Source organism: Glandiceps talaboti, chromosome 4 (genome assembly GCF_964340395.1).
Source record: "Glandiceps talaboti chromosome 4, keGlaTala1.1, whole genome shotgun sequence".
Classification (NCBI taxonomy): domain Eukaryota; kingdom Metazoa; phylum Hemichordata; class Enteropneusta; family Spengelidae; genus Glandiceps; species Glandiceps talaboti.
Window position 1 is genome coordinate 20,037,212 of NC_135552.1, and position 13,256 is coordinate 20,050,467.

General features: G+C 35.0%; 1 protein-coding gene across 1 annotated transcript in view; it reads left to right on the forward strand.

Moving 5' to 3' along the window:
• Positions 1 to 13,256, forward strand: part of LOC144434293 (MAM and LDL-receptor class A domain-containing protein 2-like) — a 68,930-nt gene that overhangs the window by 14,100 nt on the left and 41,574 nt on the right. The window contains exons 29-51 of the mRNA XM_078122745.1: positions 116 to 233; positions 816 to 956; positions 1,117 to 1,376; positions 1,621 to 1,714; positions 2,155 to 2,292; positions 2,643 to 2,855; positions 2,992 to 3,144; positions 3,758 to 3,901; positions 4,129 to 4,251; positions 4,436 to 4,572; positions 5,021 to 5,120; positions 5,688 to 5,903; positions 6,237 to 6,428; positions 7,031 to 7,207; positions 7,769 to 7,915; positions 8,596 to 8,712; positions 9,275 to 9,505; positions 9,926 to 10,078; positions 10,514 to 10,653; positions 11,442 to 11,573; positions 11,872 to 12,073; positions 12,677 to 12,817; positions 12,849 to 12,950. Of these exons, the coding sequence (XP_077978871.1) occupies positions 116 to 233; positions 816 to 956; positions 1,117 to 1,376; positions 1,621 to 1,714; positions 2,155 to 2,292; positions 2,643 to 2,855; positions 2,992 to 3,144; positions 3,758 to 3,901; positions 4,129 to 4,251; positions 4,436 to 4,572; positions 5,021 to 5,120; positions 5,688 to 5,903; positions 6,237 to 6,428; positions 7,031 to 7,207; positions 7,769 to 7,915; positions 8,596 to 8,712; positions 9,275 to 9,505; positions 9,926 to 10,078; positions 10,514 to 10,653; positions 11,442 to 11,573; positions 11,872 to 12,073; positions 12,677 to 12,817; positions 12,849 to 12,950 (3,571 nt within the window). The remainder of the gene's footprint in view (positions 1 to 115; positions 234 to 815; positions 957 to 1,116; positions 1,377 to 1,620; positions 1,715 to 2,154; positions 2,293 to 2,642; positions 2,856 to 2,991; positions 3,145 to 3,757; positions 3,902 to 4,128; positions 4,252 to 4,435; positions 4,573 to 5,020; positions 5,121 to 5,687; positions 5,904 to 6,236; positions 6,429 to 7,030; positions 7,208 to 7,768; positions 7,916 to 8,595; positions 8,713 to 9,274; positions 9,506 to 9,925; positions 10,079 to 10,513; positions 10,654 to 11,441; positions 11,574 to 11,871; positions 12,074 to 12,676; positions 12,818 to 12,848; positions 12,951 to 13,256) is intronic.

Below are 13,256 nucleotides of genomic sequence, written 5' to 3' on the forward strand. Positions count from 1 at the left end.
TCACATGTCAGTGAACAACCAGCTATCACCTTGCTCATGTGAACATTTCTATTATTTAAAGTAGATATTTTTTTTAATTTGTGATGTAAAAGATATAAATAATATATAATTTCAGATTGATATTGAGTCATACCCTGTACTTGGTACTATTACTGGTGATGCCAATGATGCTGCAGTAGATGAGATTGAATTTATCAACTGTCATCCAGGGGATATTCCACCTCATGCTTACGGTAATGTACTATTGTCTGTAATGAACATATTCCATTGTTCAGCAATATCATTTGTTCTGTAGTCAAAATGAAAACCATAGTTATAGCTGTAATGTTTTGCTACTTTATTTTATTCTGTGAAGTTTACACCAGACTTTATCTGTAACATGTTTGTGACAATAATCTGTACAGTCTTGATAAAGGTTTTTGCAGACTGAGATTGTAGAGCAGAAGGGCCTGACTTTTTCGGGGCAATAAACTGTAGGCTTTGTGGTATGCACAGTGGAGCATTAAACTGGCATGGAAATATTATTTGAAGCACATAGTCACATGAATTAGTAGTGAAACATTATTTTATGCACCAAAAACATAGAGATATTGAGACAAAACTCAAAGCCAGATCACTGAGCAAACGGATATTTACAAGCATACCACTTGCCATTTTTAGGCAAAGTGTGCCAGGACATGATGCAGAAAATGATTACGTGAGTTTGATGTGCATGCTGTACATTGAGTTACATTGGAAGTTATACTGAGTATATGATAAAATCTGTTATATTTCAATTAAAAACAAATTTTGTATTGTATTCTGCTCTACTACAGAGTTGACATGTGATTTTGAAGATGGTTGGTGTGGATGGATGCAGGCTCCAGCTTCAACAGATGAATTTGACTGGTATCTAGGTCCAGCTGGTGTTGCATCAGTAGAAACTGGTCCAGGTTATGATCATACAAACTTTGATGGTAGGTTCACCTCTGTCATTTTCATTATTTTGACAAACAATGTGATTGAGTTGTGAAACTCACATGTATTACTTTAGTTGTATTTGTAATATTGTGTTATTCAAAAAGGTAGGTTATTTCTGGAAATGTCTTACATGTTTGAGTTTACTTTTAATTATAGGTTCATACATCTTCATCAATACATCTGAAGCCAATGAAGGAGAGACAGCCAGACTAACCACTTACCCACAAACTGATACCAGTGGTGAAGATTACTGTGTTAAGTTTTGGTATCACATGTATGGTCCACAAATCTACAGACTGAATATGTACACACAACGTTTAGGATTTCCAGAACTGATGAGATGGACAAGATTCTATGACCAAGGAAATATGTGGAGAGAAGCACATAGAACATTTAACTTTGAGGGACAGTGGCAGGTAATAGGAAGATAAGCCAAGACCAGTTTACTGTGAATGGGTATCTGTTAATCTATAAACGTACCAAAATTTACTGAGATAAATTTTAATTTCCTCTAAATAATTCTTTGCTAATGTATCATGAGAATATTGCCTTTTCTTTATTGATGAGTCACTGTAAACTTTTGTACAACTTTTGTACAAATGTATTACTGGACTTAATAAGAAGTCTCTGAGTTTTAACAATTTATCAAATCTCCTTCAGATTCATTTTGAAGCTGTTATGGGTCATCCTAATGGTGGAACTGTTGCCATTGACGATATTGAAGTCACTGAAGGAGAATGTGATAGAGAGCAAGGTAATCTTTAAATTCCCCCTCTTGCCCCACCCCTGTTAATTATTGAATGTACTACATCTAAGACCATGATATATACTGTATACAAATGTAGATAGTAAATGAATCATCATCAATGTATGATATACTTCCTAGATACTAGAGGCATAATGCTAGGTGTATTTTTGAGTTTGAAATATAGATGGAAAATCCTGCTCTGACTTTGATTATATACATTCTGTACATTTCAAATATTATACACATAGAAGATGATGATGATAGATCTGATAGTCATTATACTAACTTTGTCAGAATACAGTACATGATACCTGAGTCTGTAATTCTGTCAACTAAATTTTAACATTACAATTCAAGCTATCTTTAACTGTCTGTACTCTGGTCTCTATCATGTCAACTTTGTAGATATTTTATCATGGATTGTCTATCTATTGTGTTTTTGATAGTTGAGTGTGACTTTGAGATTGATTTCTGTTACTGGACACAAGAAGAGGACGATGATTTTGACTGGTGGCGTGGTAGTGATGGATCACCCTCTAGGGGTACTGGACCAGAGTATGATCACACCACAGGCACAGCTGATGGTCAGTAAAAATACATGAAGTATATATATAATATACCATCAGATTTTCTTTTCAAAAAAAAGGGGAGGGGGAATGAGGGAAATGCATTCAGACAGATAAGTCTAGGTGGAGTTCATTTTTAGCATGCAAACCGTTTCAAGATACCTTTCACTCTCGTTGATAAAACTATTCAGAAACCAATAACAAACTGCACATTCTGCACTGAGATAGCAAGATCATAATTTCTTGCTACATTTTGTCTGTTATGAAATAGATCATTTAAGTGTACTGCAACAAGTCAGACATGCAGGCACACAATATTTTGATGTCTGTATGATGAATGTATGGAAATCTTATTTCCTATTGTGTAGGAACATTTGCCTTCATTGAGACGTCATCCATCCTACCATTCCCGGGAAGAGAGGGTGAGAAAGCTATCATAGACAGTATGGTTATACCAGGTGGTAGTACTGACTGCTTTCAATTCTGGTATCACATGTATGGTGTAGATATTGGTCAACTCAATATTTATATCAAAGATGTGCAGAGTGGTCAACGTGGCAGTGTAATATGGTCAAGACAATGTAAGTATATTGTGTATTCAATACAGTATGGATGATGTTCATGTTCTGCATAACTCCAGCATGCACATATGGTAGTGGTGAGACCGCTTGAATTTCATTGTGTTTTGGATAAAATTAATAATTTTCTCATTTTCAGATGACCAAGGAAACCGATGGCACTTTGCACAAATCACTGTGTATTCCCCTCAAGATTATCAAATATCCATTGAAGGTGTTTGTGGACCTGACTCCAAGGGTGATATTGCCATTGATGATGTGATCTTTATACAAGGAACATGTCCAGATGAAGGTAGGATATGTCTATGAATCAATTATTATGTAGATGACAAATACACACATACATGGACACATACACACACGCATGCACACACACACATGCCCCCCCCCCCACACACACACACACAATACATACAAAAAAACCCACACATTTATACCCATGCACAGAGGCACACACATACATGTATGTACAGTCATGTAGAGGATAAATACACATACACATCCATAGCACTCAAACACATACATGTACATATCATTACGCATGCACAGACAGAAAGACACACTTGCCCATATATATGTATTGCACACAGACAGGCATAAATGAATGTACACCAAACCTAACCAGAGATGATTTTATCGATATGCATACACACACATCCAAGTGTGCTGGATATTGCAAGTGAAGAGAACTTAAATGTGAAATTTGTGTTCCAGTAAACCAAATAAACAAATATTAAGTTTGATTGTGTAGATAAAATATTATCACATCTTAATCATGTCCAGCTTCCATTCATGTTTTCCAGTCATTCTTCAATTATATAAGATGGGGACAACTTGTGTATATTAAGTAAATTTGAAAGTTCATTGCTTGACATTTGACCTCTATTTATGCTGCTACCAATTAGGCCACTGTGACTTTGAAACTAACCTGTGTGGATGGCAGAATGTACCTGACACCATAGATGACTTTGATTGGATGTGGAACAGTGGTGGACTACCCAGTGCCTTTACAGGACCTAGTACTGATCATACAACTGGTACTAGTGATGGTAAGTATGATGACATTCAAACTGTACCTTACCACTTACCAATTATAATATTCTAGATGGAGTGAAATATTGAATATTAATTGTTTAAAAGACAATTTAGAAAATTAAACTTACGATCAGAATCATAATTCGGATTTTGTAGACATTTTGAGCATTTTAATATAAATAGTTTGTTGCCAAGTTACCACATACTGTGACCACTGATATTTATTATTTTGTCTATATAGGATGGTATGTATTTGTTCCAACAATTCAGTCTGCAGAGTTTGGTACCAGAGGTGATTTAGTCAGTGAACACTTTGAACCACAACAGTCATGTCTTGAATTTTATTACTACATGGAAGGTCAAGGTGAGTACATCCTCAATTATCAACACTTTGAACAACAGACCGATGTGTTCACTGTCTTAATTTTACAATTGCTTACATGGAAAGTACATTGTAGATTTAAATAACTGCAAATAAATGAAAGTGGAAAGTCCCCAAAAAGGAATTAAATCTTCATTTCTGTAACCATTTTTTATTTCACCATCAGATGACAAGGAACTACTGATTTATCAGATAGAGAGTGAGAATCCTGACAGTAGAGAGTTGATATTCAGTAGATCTGGTAACCAAGGACAAACTTGGATTCAAGGACAAGCTAACGTCTACAGTAGTGTTGAATTCCAGGTACAGGACATTTAGCTACACACACAAAGCTAAGACAAATACATCATGCAAATTAACTCTGTATCTACCTGGAAGTTTGTATCACTCTCCATCTCTGTTCAAGGATGGTTTAAGTACCCGGATGTATATAGTTTCCTTCACTCCTTGTTAAAGTGCCTAGTTTCAGTGTCTATAGGATTGTAACTTGTGTTTATGTCAACGGAATATCCTAGTGATTCACTGTGGATATGCTGGGAGACTTCTGATGTGCTGGAGCTGATATCTGAATTCTATTTTTAATATGCATCTATTATAGTTTGCCTGTTTGATGAAATATTTGAGGGCCTCGGTGGAAAGAAATATGTAAATTACTTTTAGTACTCTGACACTTATTGGAGATATTCATAATAATCAATATATACATGTATAGTTATGTCAAAAATAAATGAGTGCCAATTTTTTATTTCAGTTTGTATTTGAGGCACATGCCAATGATATTGGTGGATCTGATGATGTTGGTTATATAGCCTTAGACGATATTGCATTATTACCAGATCAGATTTGTCATGGTAGGTATATGTATACAAGAACACTTAGGGTTTTCTCTGTAGGGTTTGTTGCTCACATATTGTGCAGTCATAATGTCTAAGTACATTCCACATTTCATAATTGTTTTGCATGACTTGTTATAGTAATGCATGACACACTATTATAGGATAGTACAATGTATAGCTTTCAAGTAGTAGGACATATCATTCTATGAAATTATAGCTAAAAAGAGAAGAAATAAGATACAGGAGAAGGTAGGAAGATTATAAAAGCTCTTGTAATCAAGCCTTCAGTTTATTAATATTATAGATAGAGGCAAACTAAATCTATTGTTCTTCAACGTGGTAGATTACCCAAATGGGTGATAGCGGTTCCTCTGTTGTGTGATTCTAATCACCCTGTGATGAAGATAGTGTAAACATTGGAAGCCCTAAAACAGTACACTGCAAGTTAATGGAACACTGTCGATAAAAATCTATGAGTCCTTTCTACTGAGACTATAATTAAATGTTAAATTAAATTACATGCTTTTTGGGGGCCTTCAAGTGGTAATTTTGATTTTTGTTTCCTTCATACTATTATTTTAGATATACCCAGTACAACTACTAGTGAACCACCAACTCCAGGACCGACACCAGCTGAAAGTGAATGGGATTGTAACTTTGAGAATGGTTGGTGTTCATGGTTCAATGAAGAGAATGGTGGTCTCAGTGGAGATGACCTTGACTGGACAAGACAACAGGGCAGTCAAGGTCGATCTAATACCGGTCCACCTGCTGATCATACTCTAGGAACCAAAGATGGTAAGTATATGGAAGAAAGTTCTGAAAATTTGAAATATGGGTCTCTTTCAAATTTTACTTTAAAATCTTTGTGTGTATACATCACTCATAATTTGCTGTTGTGTTATTTTATGTTGTAAAGGAGAAATATGACTTCAATAATCATATCAAAATGAAATATATGTTTTTGTGTCCAGAACCCTTGATCAATTTATTGTTAGTTTATGCATATTTTTTATTGTAACATCTCAATGCAGTTTGTATGTTTTTTGTGTCAAGAGCAATTACTAAGCCTATTGCAGTGTGAATTCAAACATAGATGATCATTTGAATATACCTTTATCTTCACTAAAGGTTGGTACGTGTATCTGGATTCCTTGACTATAACATTACCAATACCAATTTTTTCATCATATGCAAATCTGCAAAGTGCACCTGTACCAAGTCTGGCCGGAGGTAGATGTCTTACATTCTGGTATCACATGTATGGTCAACATGTAGACACTTTCTCTGTCAAATACCGTAGTGGCCTTTTGAATACACTGAGTAAGTATTACAACTGTAACTGTAACTGTACATAATATGATTTAAACTTAGCATCAAACTGTATGTCACTATAAATCAGTGTAACATACAGTTACATAGGTTTTCATTAATTTTATCAATGTTCTATATTGATTAAAACTTAATAAATTTTACAAAATGAATATTCATGATTTTGATTTATATATTATATTTCTACTAACAGAGCCAAAATTAAGGTAATTATTCCATCCAACATTAGCTTATGATTATTTTTAAAGTCTTAAGAATATTATCTTTCAAGTTTTTTATCATTCAATGAATTGAGGAGATTTTGAAACTTCTTGAGATATAGCTGAGTGATCCTGTTTCAAAGAGAACAGAAGTTACACAAATAGCAGTATTGACATCAAGTTCATGCGTTGTGTTCCTATCGGGATATCTGAAAGAACACAACGTCATTGGTGGTGGTATGACCAGATTCACTTGGATGAAAATAACAAAACATAGCATTATGAAATGTAATACACATTTGTTGTTGAGATGAATTTATCTGGCTCCAGTATGCCAAGGGCCAAGTTCATTTCAATGAAAATAACATTTATGAATATTAATTTGTTGTTCAGGTGATGCTGTCTGGATCCGTGATGGAACCCAAGGTCATGAATGGCAGTATGGCCAAGTTCACCTTGATGAAAACAATGAAATCAGTTATGTCTTCCAAGCCAATGCTAGTCAGTTATTTCAAGGTGACATTGCACTTGATGATATTAAAGTACTTGATGGAGATTGTCCACCTTTAGGTGAGTAAAGCAACTTTTGTTCATCTCTTTACAAGCAATGGAGACATGATAGTTGAATGGTTAGAGTGGCTGGCTCAGGATCTGCAAATTGCTTGCTCAATCCTAGTCACTGCCATGTGGTTTTGAGTGGCGAAAAGTCCTTGGGCAATATTTGAACCACACATGATTACTCATGAGTCAACCCAGCTGTATAATGTGGGACCTCAGTCCTGGTAGGATAGATGTTGTTATGTGAGTGCTTTAAATGTATGCACTAATACATTCACTGTAATTGATTGTATACTTCCCAGGAGGAACTATAGATCTGTGCCAGGGATAATCATTGTAAAGTGCTCTGAGCACAGTCTCAAAAAGTGCTACATTATTATTCTCACACATGTGGTTTGGTCAATACATAATAGTTAATACATTAGAAATTAAGAGATAAGGCATGTTGGCCCTTGTTTAGCACAATCCATAATTTGACTAGATTGCACTTCTAATGATTACATTCTGAATATAGGATTCTTTAGAGAGGGTAAAGATGTGGTATTTGAGATACATATAATTTGTTTCTTCTAGATTACTGTGACTTTGAGAGTGGAGATATTTGTGGCTATGTTGAGGATGACACTGATGACTTTGACTGGATCCGTGGAAGTGGTAACTCTGAAGAACATACAGATGGAACAGGACCAGACTTTGATCACACATATGGCACTGAATGGGGTAAGACCAGCTTTAAATATGTAACACCAGTATTTTGATTTATATGTACTATGCCAATTGTGATCATGGGAAATTGCCATACAGTTGTGGGTGTTCCAATGGATCCCAAAGCCTGGGACTTTGATAGCAAGGGTACATGTCCACTATATTCCATGAGTATTTCATGATATTTGATGATACAATATAACATAACTATCTTCAAAGAATGTTATCTCGTCAGAACAGACTAGATTTTACCCAGTTTATCCTATTTCGCTGAAACATACACTGGTGTACTCTTCCAATACCTAAATGGCATTGCACTTCTTTCTTGGAAAGTCATATCAAAGCGTCTCATTTGATTCCCATTTACTGTTCCAAAGTAACTATATTGTACTGTCCTATTGATTGTTGGAACCATGAACAATATATTCTCTAATTTAAAATTTTAGCAGCATTTGCTGCTAAGTTTTAAATTTTAGGAACATTTTGCTCCCAAATGTAAAATTCAGGAGCAAATTGATCCTTGCTAAAGGAGTTAACTGAACAACCATACAGGTGGAGCTTCATCCTGTCCAGACTGTCTTTACCAAGTTCTACTGTAAATTATTTGTTTACTTGTGTCATCTTCTCATTTGTACATCTATCTTTATTTTAATGTAGACATTTCTGTAGGATTTGATGTAACCTTTATCTTACAGGTCACTACATGTATGCTGATGCTAGTAGTCAGATTGCTGGAGATAAGGCACGTCTACTCAGTCCCTTGTATAGACCTGCACTGGTTAAATGTCTTCATTTCTGGTATCACATGCAAGGTAAATGTTTTATGTGGATTGATTGAATGATATGTAAGTAATTAAATGATTTATATGGAATATGTAATGTATATGTAAAAAATTATTGAAATATAAAGGATTACTGAAAATGGATGAAACAGTGACAAGAGATGAATCAATAATTTAAAATTAAAATGAAGATTTATTGATAATTTATTTCACATGTCATTGATTCACTCTGTCCTGTAATAAGCCATAGCCTATATTAGTTGTTAAAACATATTAAATACATCATATGATAGAAAATGACAAAAGTTAATAAGATAAACTGATGAATTGCATTGGATGTGCTCAGACTATGTCAACCTTTCTTTGGGACTCCTATCAAACCATCATTCATTTGTAATCTTTGAAAGTTATATTTTAGATTATACAAGTTTCACAATTTGAAATATTTCAAATTCTCCCATGTGTATCCATACAAATCAAATTTGTGTAAATTTTTGAAAATGAATGAGAGAAAATAGCCATAAAGCACAAAGCCTCAGGGAATATCACTTCATTAGACTCCCATATTCACTGTAATTTATATTTGTTACAGGCGACATTGTTGGTTCCCTAAACGTATACATCAAACAAGGCGATGTGCTAGGTAGTCCACTGTGGACACAAACAGGGAATACTGGGGAGTTCTGGCATGCAGGAACAGTGGATTACTCATCAGGCATAGATCAATACAGTGTAGTGTTTGAAGCAGATATTGGTGCTAGTGCAGTTGGTGACATTGCTATAGATGATGTACAGATTATTGATCATGCTTGCCAATTAGATGGTAAGTTGTTATATAGTGATTGACCACAGTTCTGTCAGATTACATTTCTGTTAGGTGTCACCTGACAGTCAGGTGACTACATTGTTTTGTGTCATGTGACAGTAGATATATTATACATGTACATATGATAGGGTAAAGGTTATGATCAACATTCCATTCCAGTAGGTTGATGGCTTGTTATTACATTTATATTGCTCCCATGATTATAAGGTCAACTGCAACTAGAGAATTTGTCATTCTGATGATACCGCCACCCAGTGGTTAACTGCAACTAGAGAATTTGTCATTCTGATGAAGATTATTGACAAATTGAAAGTTCACAGCTTCTTTACAAAGTTGAACAGCTTGTGTGTTGTATCATTGTAAGACATTGATAATGATCAAGATGAATATTTGTGATGTGAACTCTGTTTTTATCAGGAACATGTAATTTTGAGCGTAGTATGTGTACATGGACCAATTCACCCAGAGAAGATGAGTTTGATTGGGTACGATACAGTGGTAGCACATCTTTGTATGGTTTCCTTGATCTAAGTGGACCTTCATGGGATCATACTCTAGGCACAGAACATGGTAAGCTTATAGAGGCAATAAATCTAACAACAATTAAGTTATTCTGACATGCAGATTAACTTTGAAATTCCAAAATATGATAACAGCAAAGAAGATAGATTGGGAAAAATAAGGCCTTTTCCTTATAGCTGATTTTGCAAAATATGATAAATTGATTAGAGCTACAATAAAATGTATCAAAGAAGAAAAGAAAGTGGAAAACTTGCTTTAATGTGACGATTACTGTCAAAGTTGTTGATGTTGAAAAATTTGACAAGTAATGGTATGTCATGCAATGATCATATGTATGGTAAAGAACACTATGGTAGTTACAAACTAATGTACACAAACAATTGAAATGCCATGAGATGTAATGTTTCGCTAAGGAATCAAATAACATTGTCATTCTCAGAAATTTCACTCACTCTTTTGTCCTGTTATTCCTACCCTACACAGGTTACTACATGTTACTAGATACTACCATAGGAGATGCTGAAGGCTATACTGCTATGCTGTACTCAGAGTCATTCCAACCTGGTCAACGATGTTTTGGATTCTGGTATCATATGTATGGAAATAATGTTGGAACTTTGGAGGTCAGTCAGTATTTTATTTCATCAGCTAAATATTTTGCTGCTGAAAGTTTTTTATTGATGGGTAAATCATTGCAAGACAAAATCCAAGCTGTTCACTTTCATCACTCATATCATTCTTAGTACCTTTCTCCAATTACTCTACTGTGCTCTCATACCTAATGTTTTACACCGGTATTATGTACAATATAAACATACAACCACAGGGAGAAGCAAGCGTGTAACTGATTGATTGATTGATCGATTGATCGATTGATGTATTGATTGGTTGATTGATTGATTGATTGATTGATTGATTGATTGATTGAATGAATGAATTATTGGAGGATTGATTTTTGTTTTGTGGTGAAATAAAACTTATTTTGTGTGTGATATTGACCAAAATTGATATTTGTGATGATATAAAGATTTTTCCTTCTTTCCGTAGCTACTTTTCTCTCTTTCAGCTCTATATAATTCTCTCTTTATTGACTAAATAAAGACATCTTGTCCATTCTTCTCCTCTTATCTAAATTAAAACACCCCTAATCTCATAATTACCAGGGGATACTGTAGATTACAGCCACAATTTGATTTATCTCTTAATCTGCTGGGTTATTATCACACCAAACAAACACTCAGTGATGTGCAAACTAATATAAAAAAAGAGCTCACTTTTACCTTTTGATTGTTCATGCTATAACTGGTAGTCTCTTTTCATCAAATTGTGTACAATGTACACTGCATACTTTAATCATTGTAATAGGAACATGATGATTAATACATTATGATAATTTCTTGTTTTATATCAGGTTATCCTGCGTGAGGAGAAAGAAACAGGAAATGGTGAGAATCCAGACACTGTATTATGGCAACTAGAAGGAAACCAAGGAGATGTGTGGAGATTCCATGATGTAGCTATCTCCTCTGCTAGCTATTTCATTGTAAGTATCTGATCTTTGAAAATCTCCACTTGTATACAACATGGTCTATAGTGTATGTACTTTATCATGAATATTTGAATAAGGTGAGTGAGTAATACAAGAGTAGGAAATTTCTTTCAGGACCAACTGTTATTATAGCTTTGATAAACAGCTTATTTTCTCATCCAAACTTTAATCCTACCCCGACATGACCATTACGGATATTAGATCGGATCGCATACTGGCTTACAACCAACTTTATAGCTCTACCAAACACTATAACATCGTAAACTGTCAACTTTCTTATTCTTATATTTAGATAATAGTGAAAGGTACTGTAGGTGAAGGAATTCTAGGACAGGGTGATATTGCACTTGATGATACATTCACCATAGAGGGCGCATGTCCATCTCCTACCCCACCACCTCCATTTGTGTGTGGTGATGGCACTGAGATTGGATATCAACAAGTGTGTAACTGGGAAGAAGACTGTGATGATGGATCTGATGAAGTCAATTGTGGTAAGAGCTTTGAATGGTAAATCTTAGTTGAAGAAATTCAGGACAATCTGTTTAAAATATAAATATCAAATACATAATGTATAAAGAGGACAATTGTAACCTCATCTCTACACCATTGAATGCATGATCAGGTGAAATGAATTATGGTAAGAAAAGCTGAGGAGTGTTGAGATGACATCAGTCAATTATAAGATATGTCCACTAAATGAACGTGTGATAATCATGTCAAGTCAGATAACTTTTTATGAAGTTTTTATGAAGAATTCATTGTAGACTAGCTATTCATTGGGTCAGTGTGTTTTAGGATTCTGCTTACTATTAACTGTAATATTTTGAATGTTTTATCACAACTGAACAGAGGTTCAGTCGAGTCAGTGAGTGATTGGTTGCATGGACGGAAGGAAGGAAGGAACAGTAATGGCCTCTGGTTTAAGTCACCTTAACACCTTCAGAACATTACAGTGTACCAACATAGACGAATAGATGAATTGTTCTGTCTGTTCATACAGTATGTCCAGTTAGGAATGAACACTGTGATTCTCATACATGCGTAGTGTTGTCAACAGCCTGCCATACCTATTATCTTTGTAATCTTTTCATCAGGTGAATGTACATTTGAAGATGACCAGTGTGGATATGAAGACCTAAGTCGTGATTCAGTGTACACCTGGGTGAGAGATCGCAATGGTACAGAGACATCACAAACAGGTCCACAGTATGACCATACTAGAGGTGATGAGTATGGTGAGTTGAAATAAAACATTGCTGTATATAGACCTAAGTCGTGATACAGTGTACACATGGGTGAGAGATCACGATGGTACAGAAACATCACAAACAGGGCTACAGTATGACCATACTAGAGGTGATGAGTATGGTAAGTTGGAATAATCACCATTAGTATTCTCCCATAGAATTGTTTTCACAGTAGGGCTGAGAGATGGGTGACTTTTTTTTTCAATTTATCATAAAAGCAGTTTGTGAGAATTAAGTTAGTGTATCATTGTATGATCTTCACGCATTTATTCTCAAATTGGAACCCTGTAGTTAGTGGCAGCCCCGTGAATCAATTGATCGGTAGGTTAAAAGGCTAATCAGCTTGACTTCTCACCTGCCAAGATTAACAAAAAGTACACATCAGAACAACACATTGAATCTACCAGTTGACAAGTTAGCTCAGCTG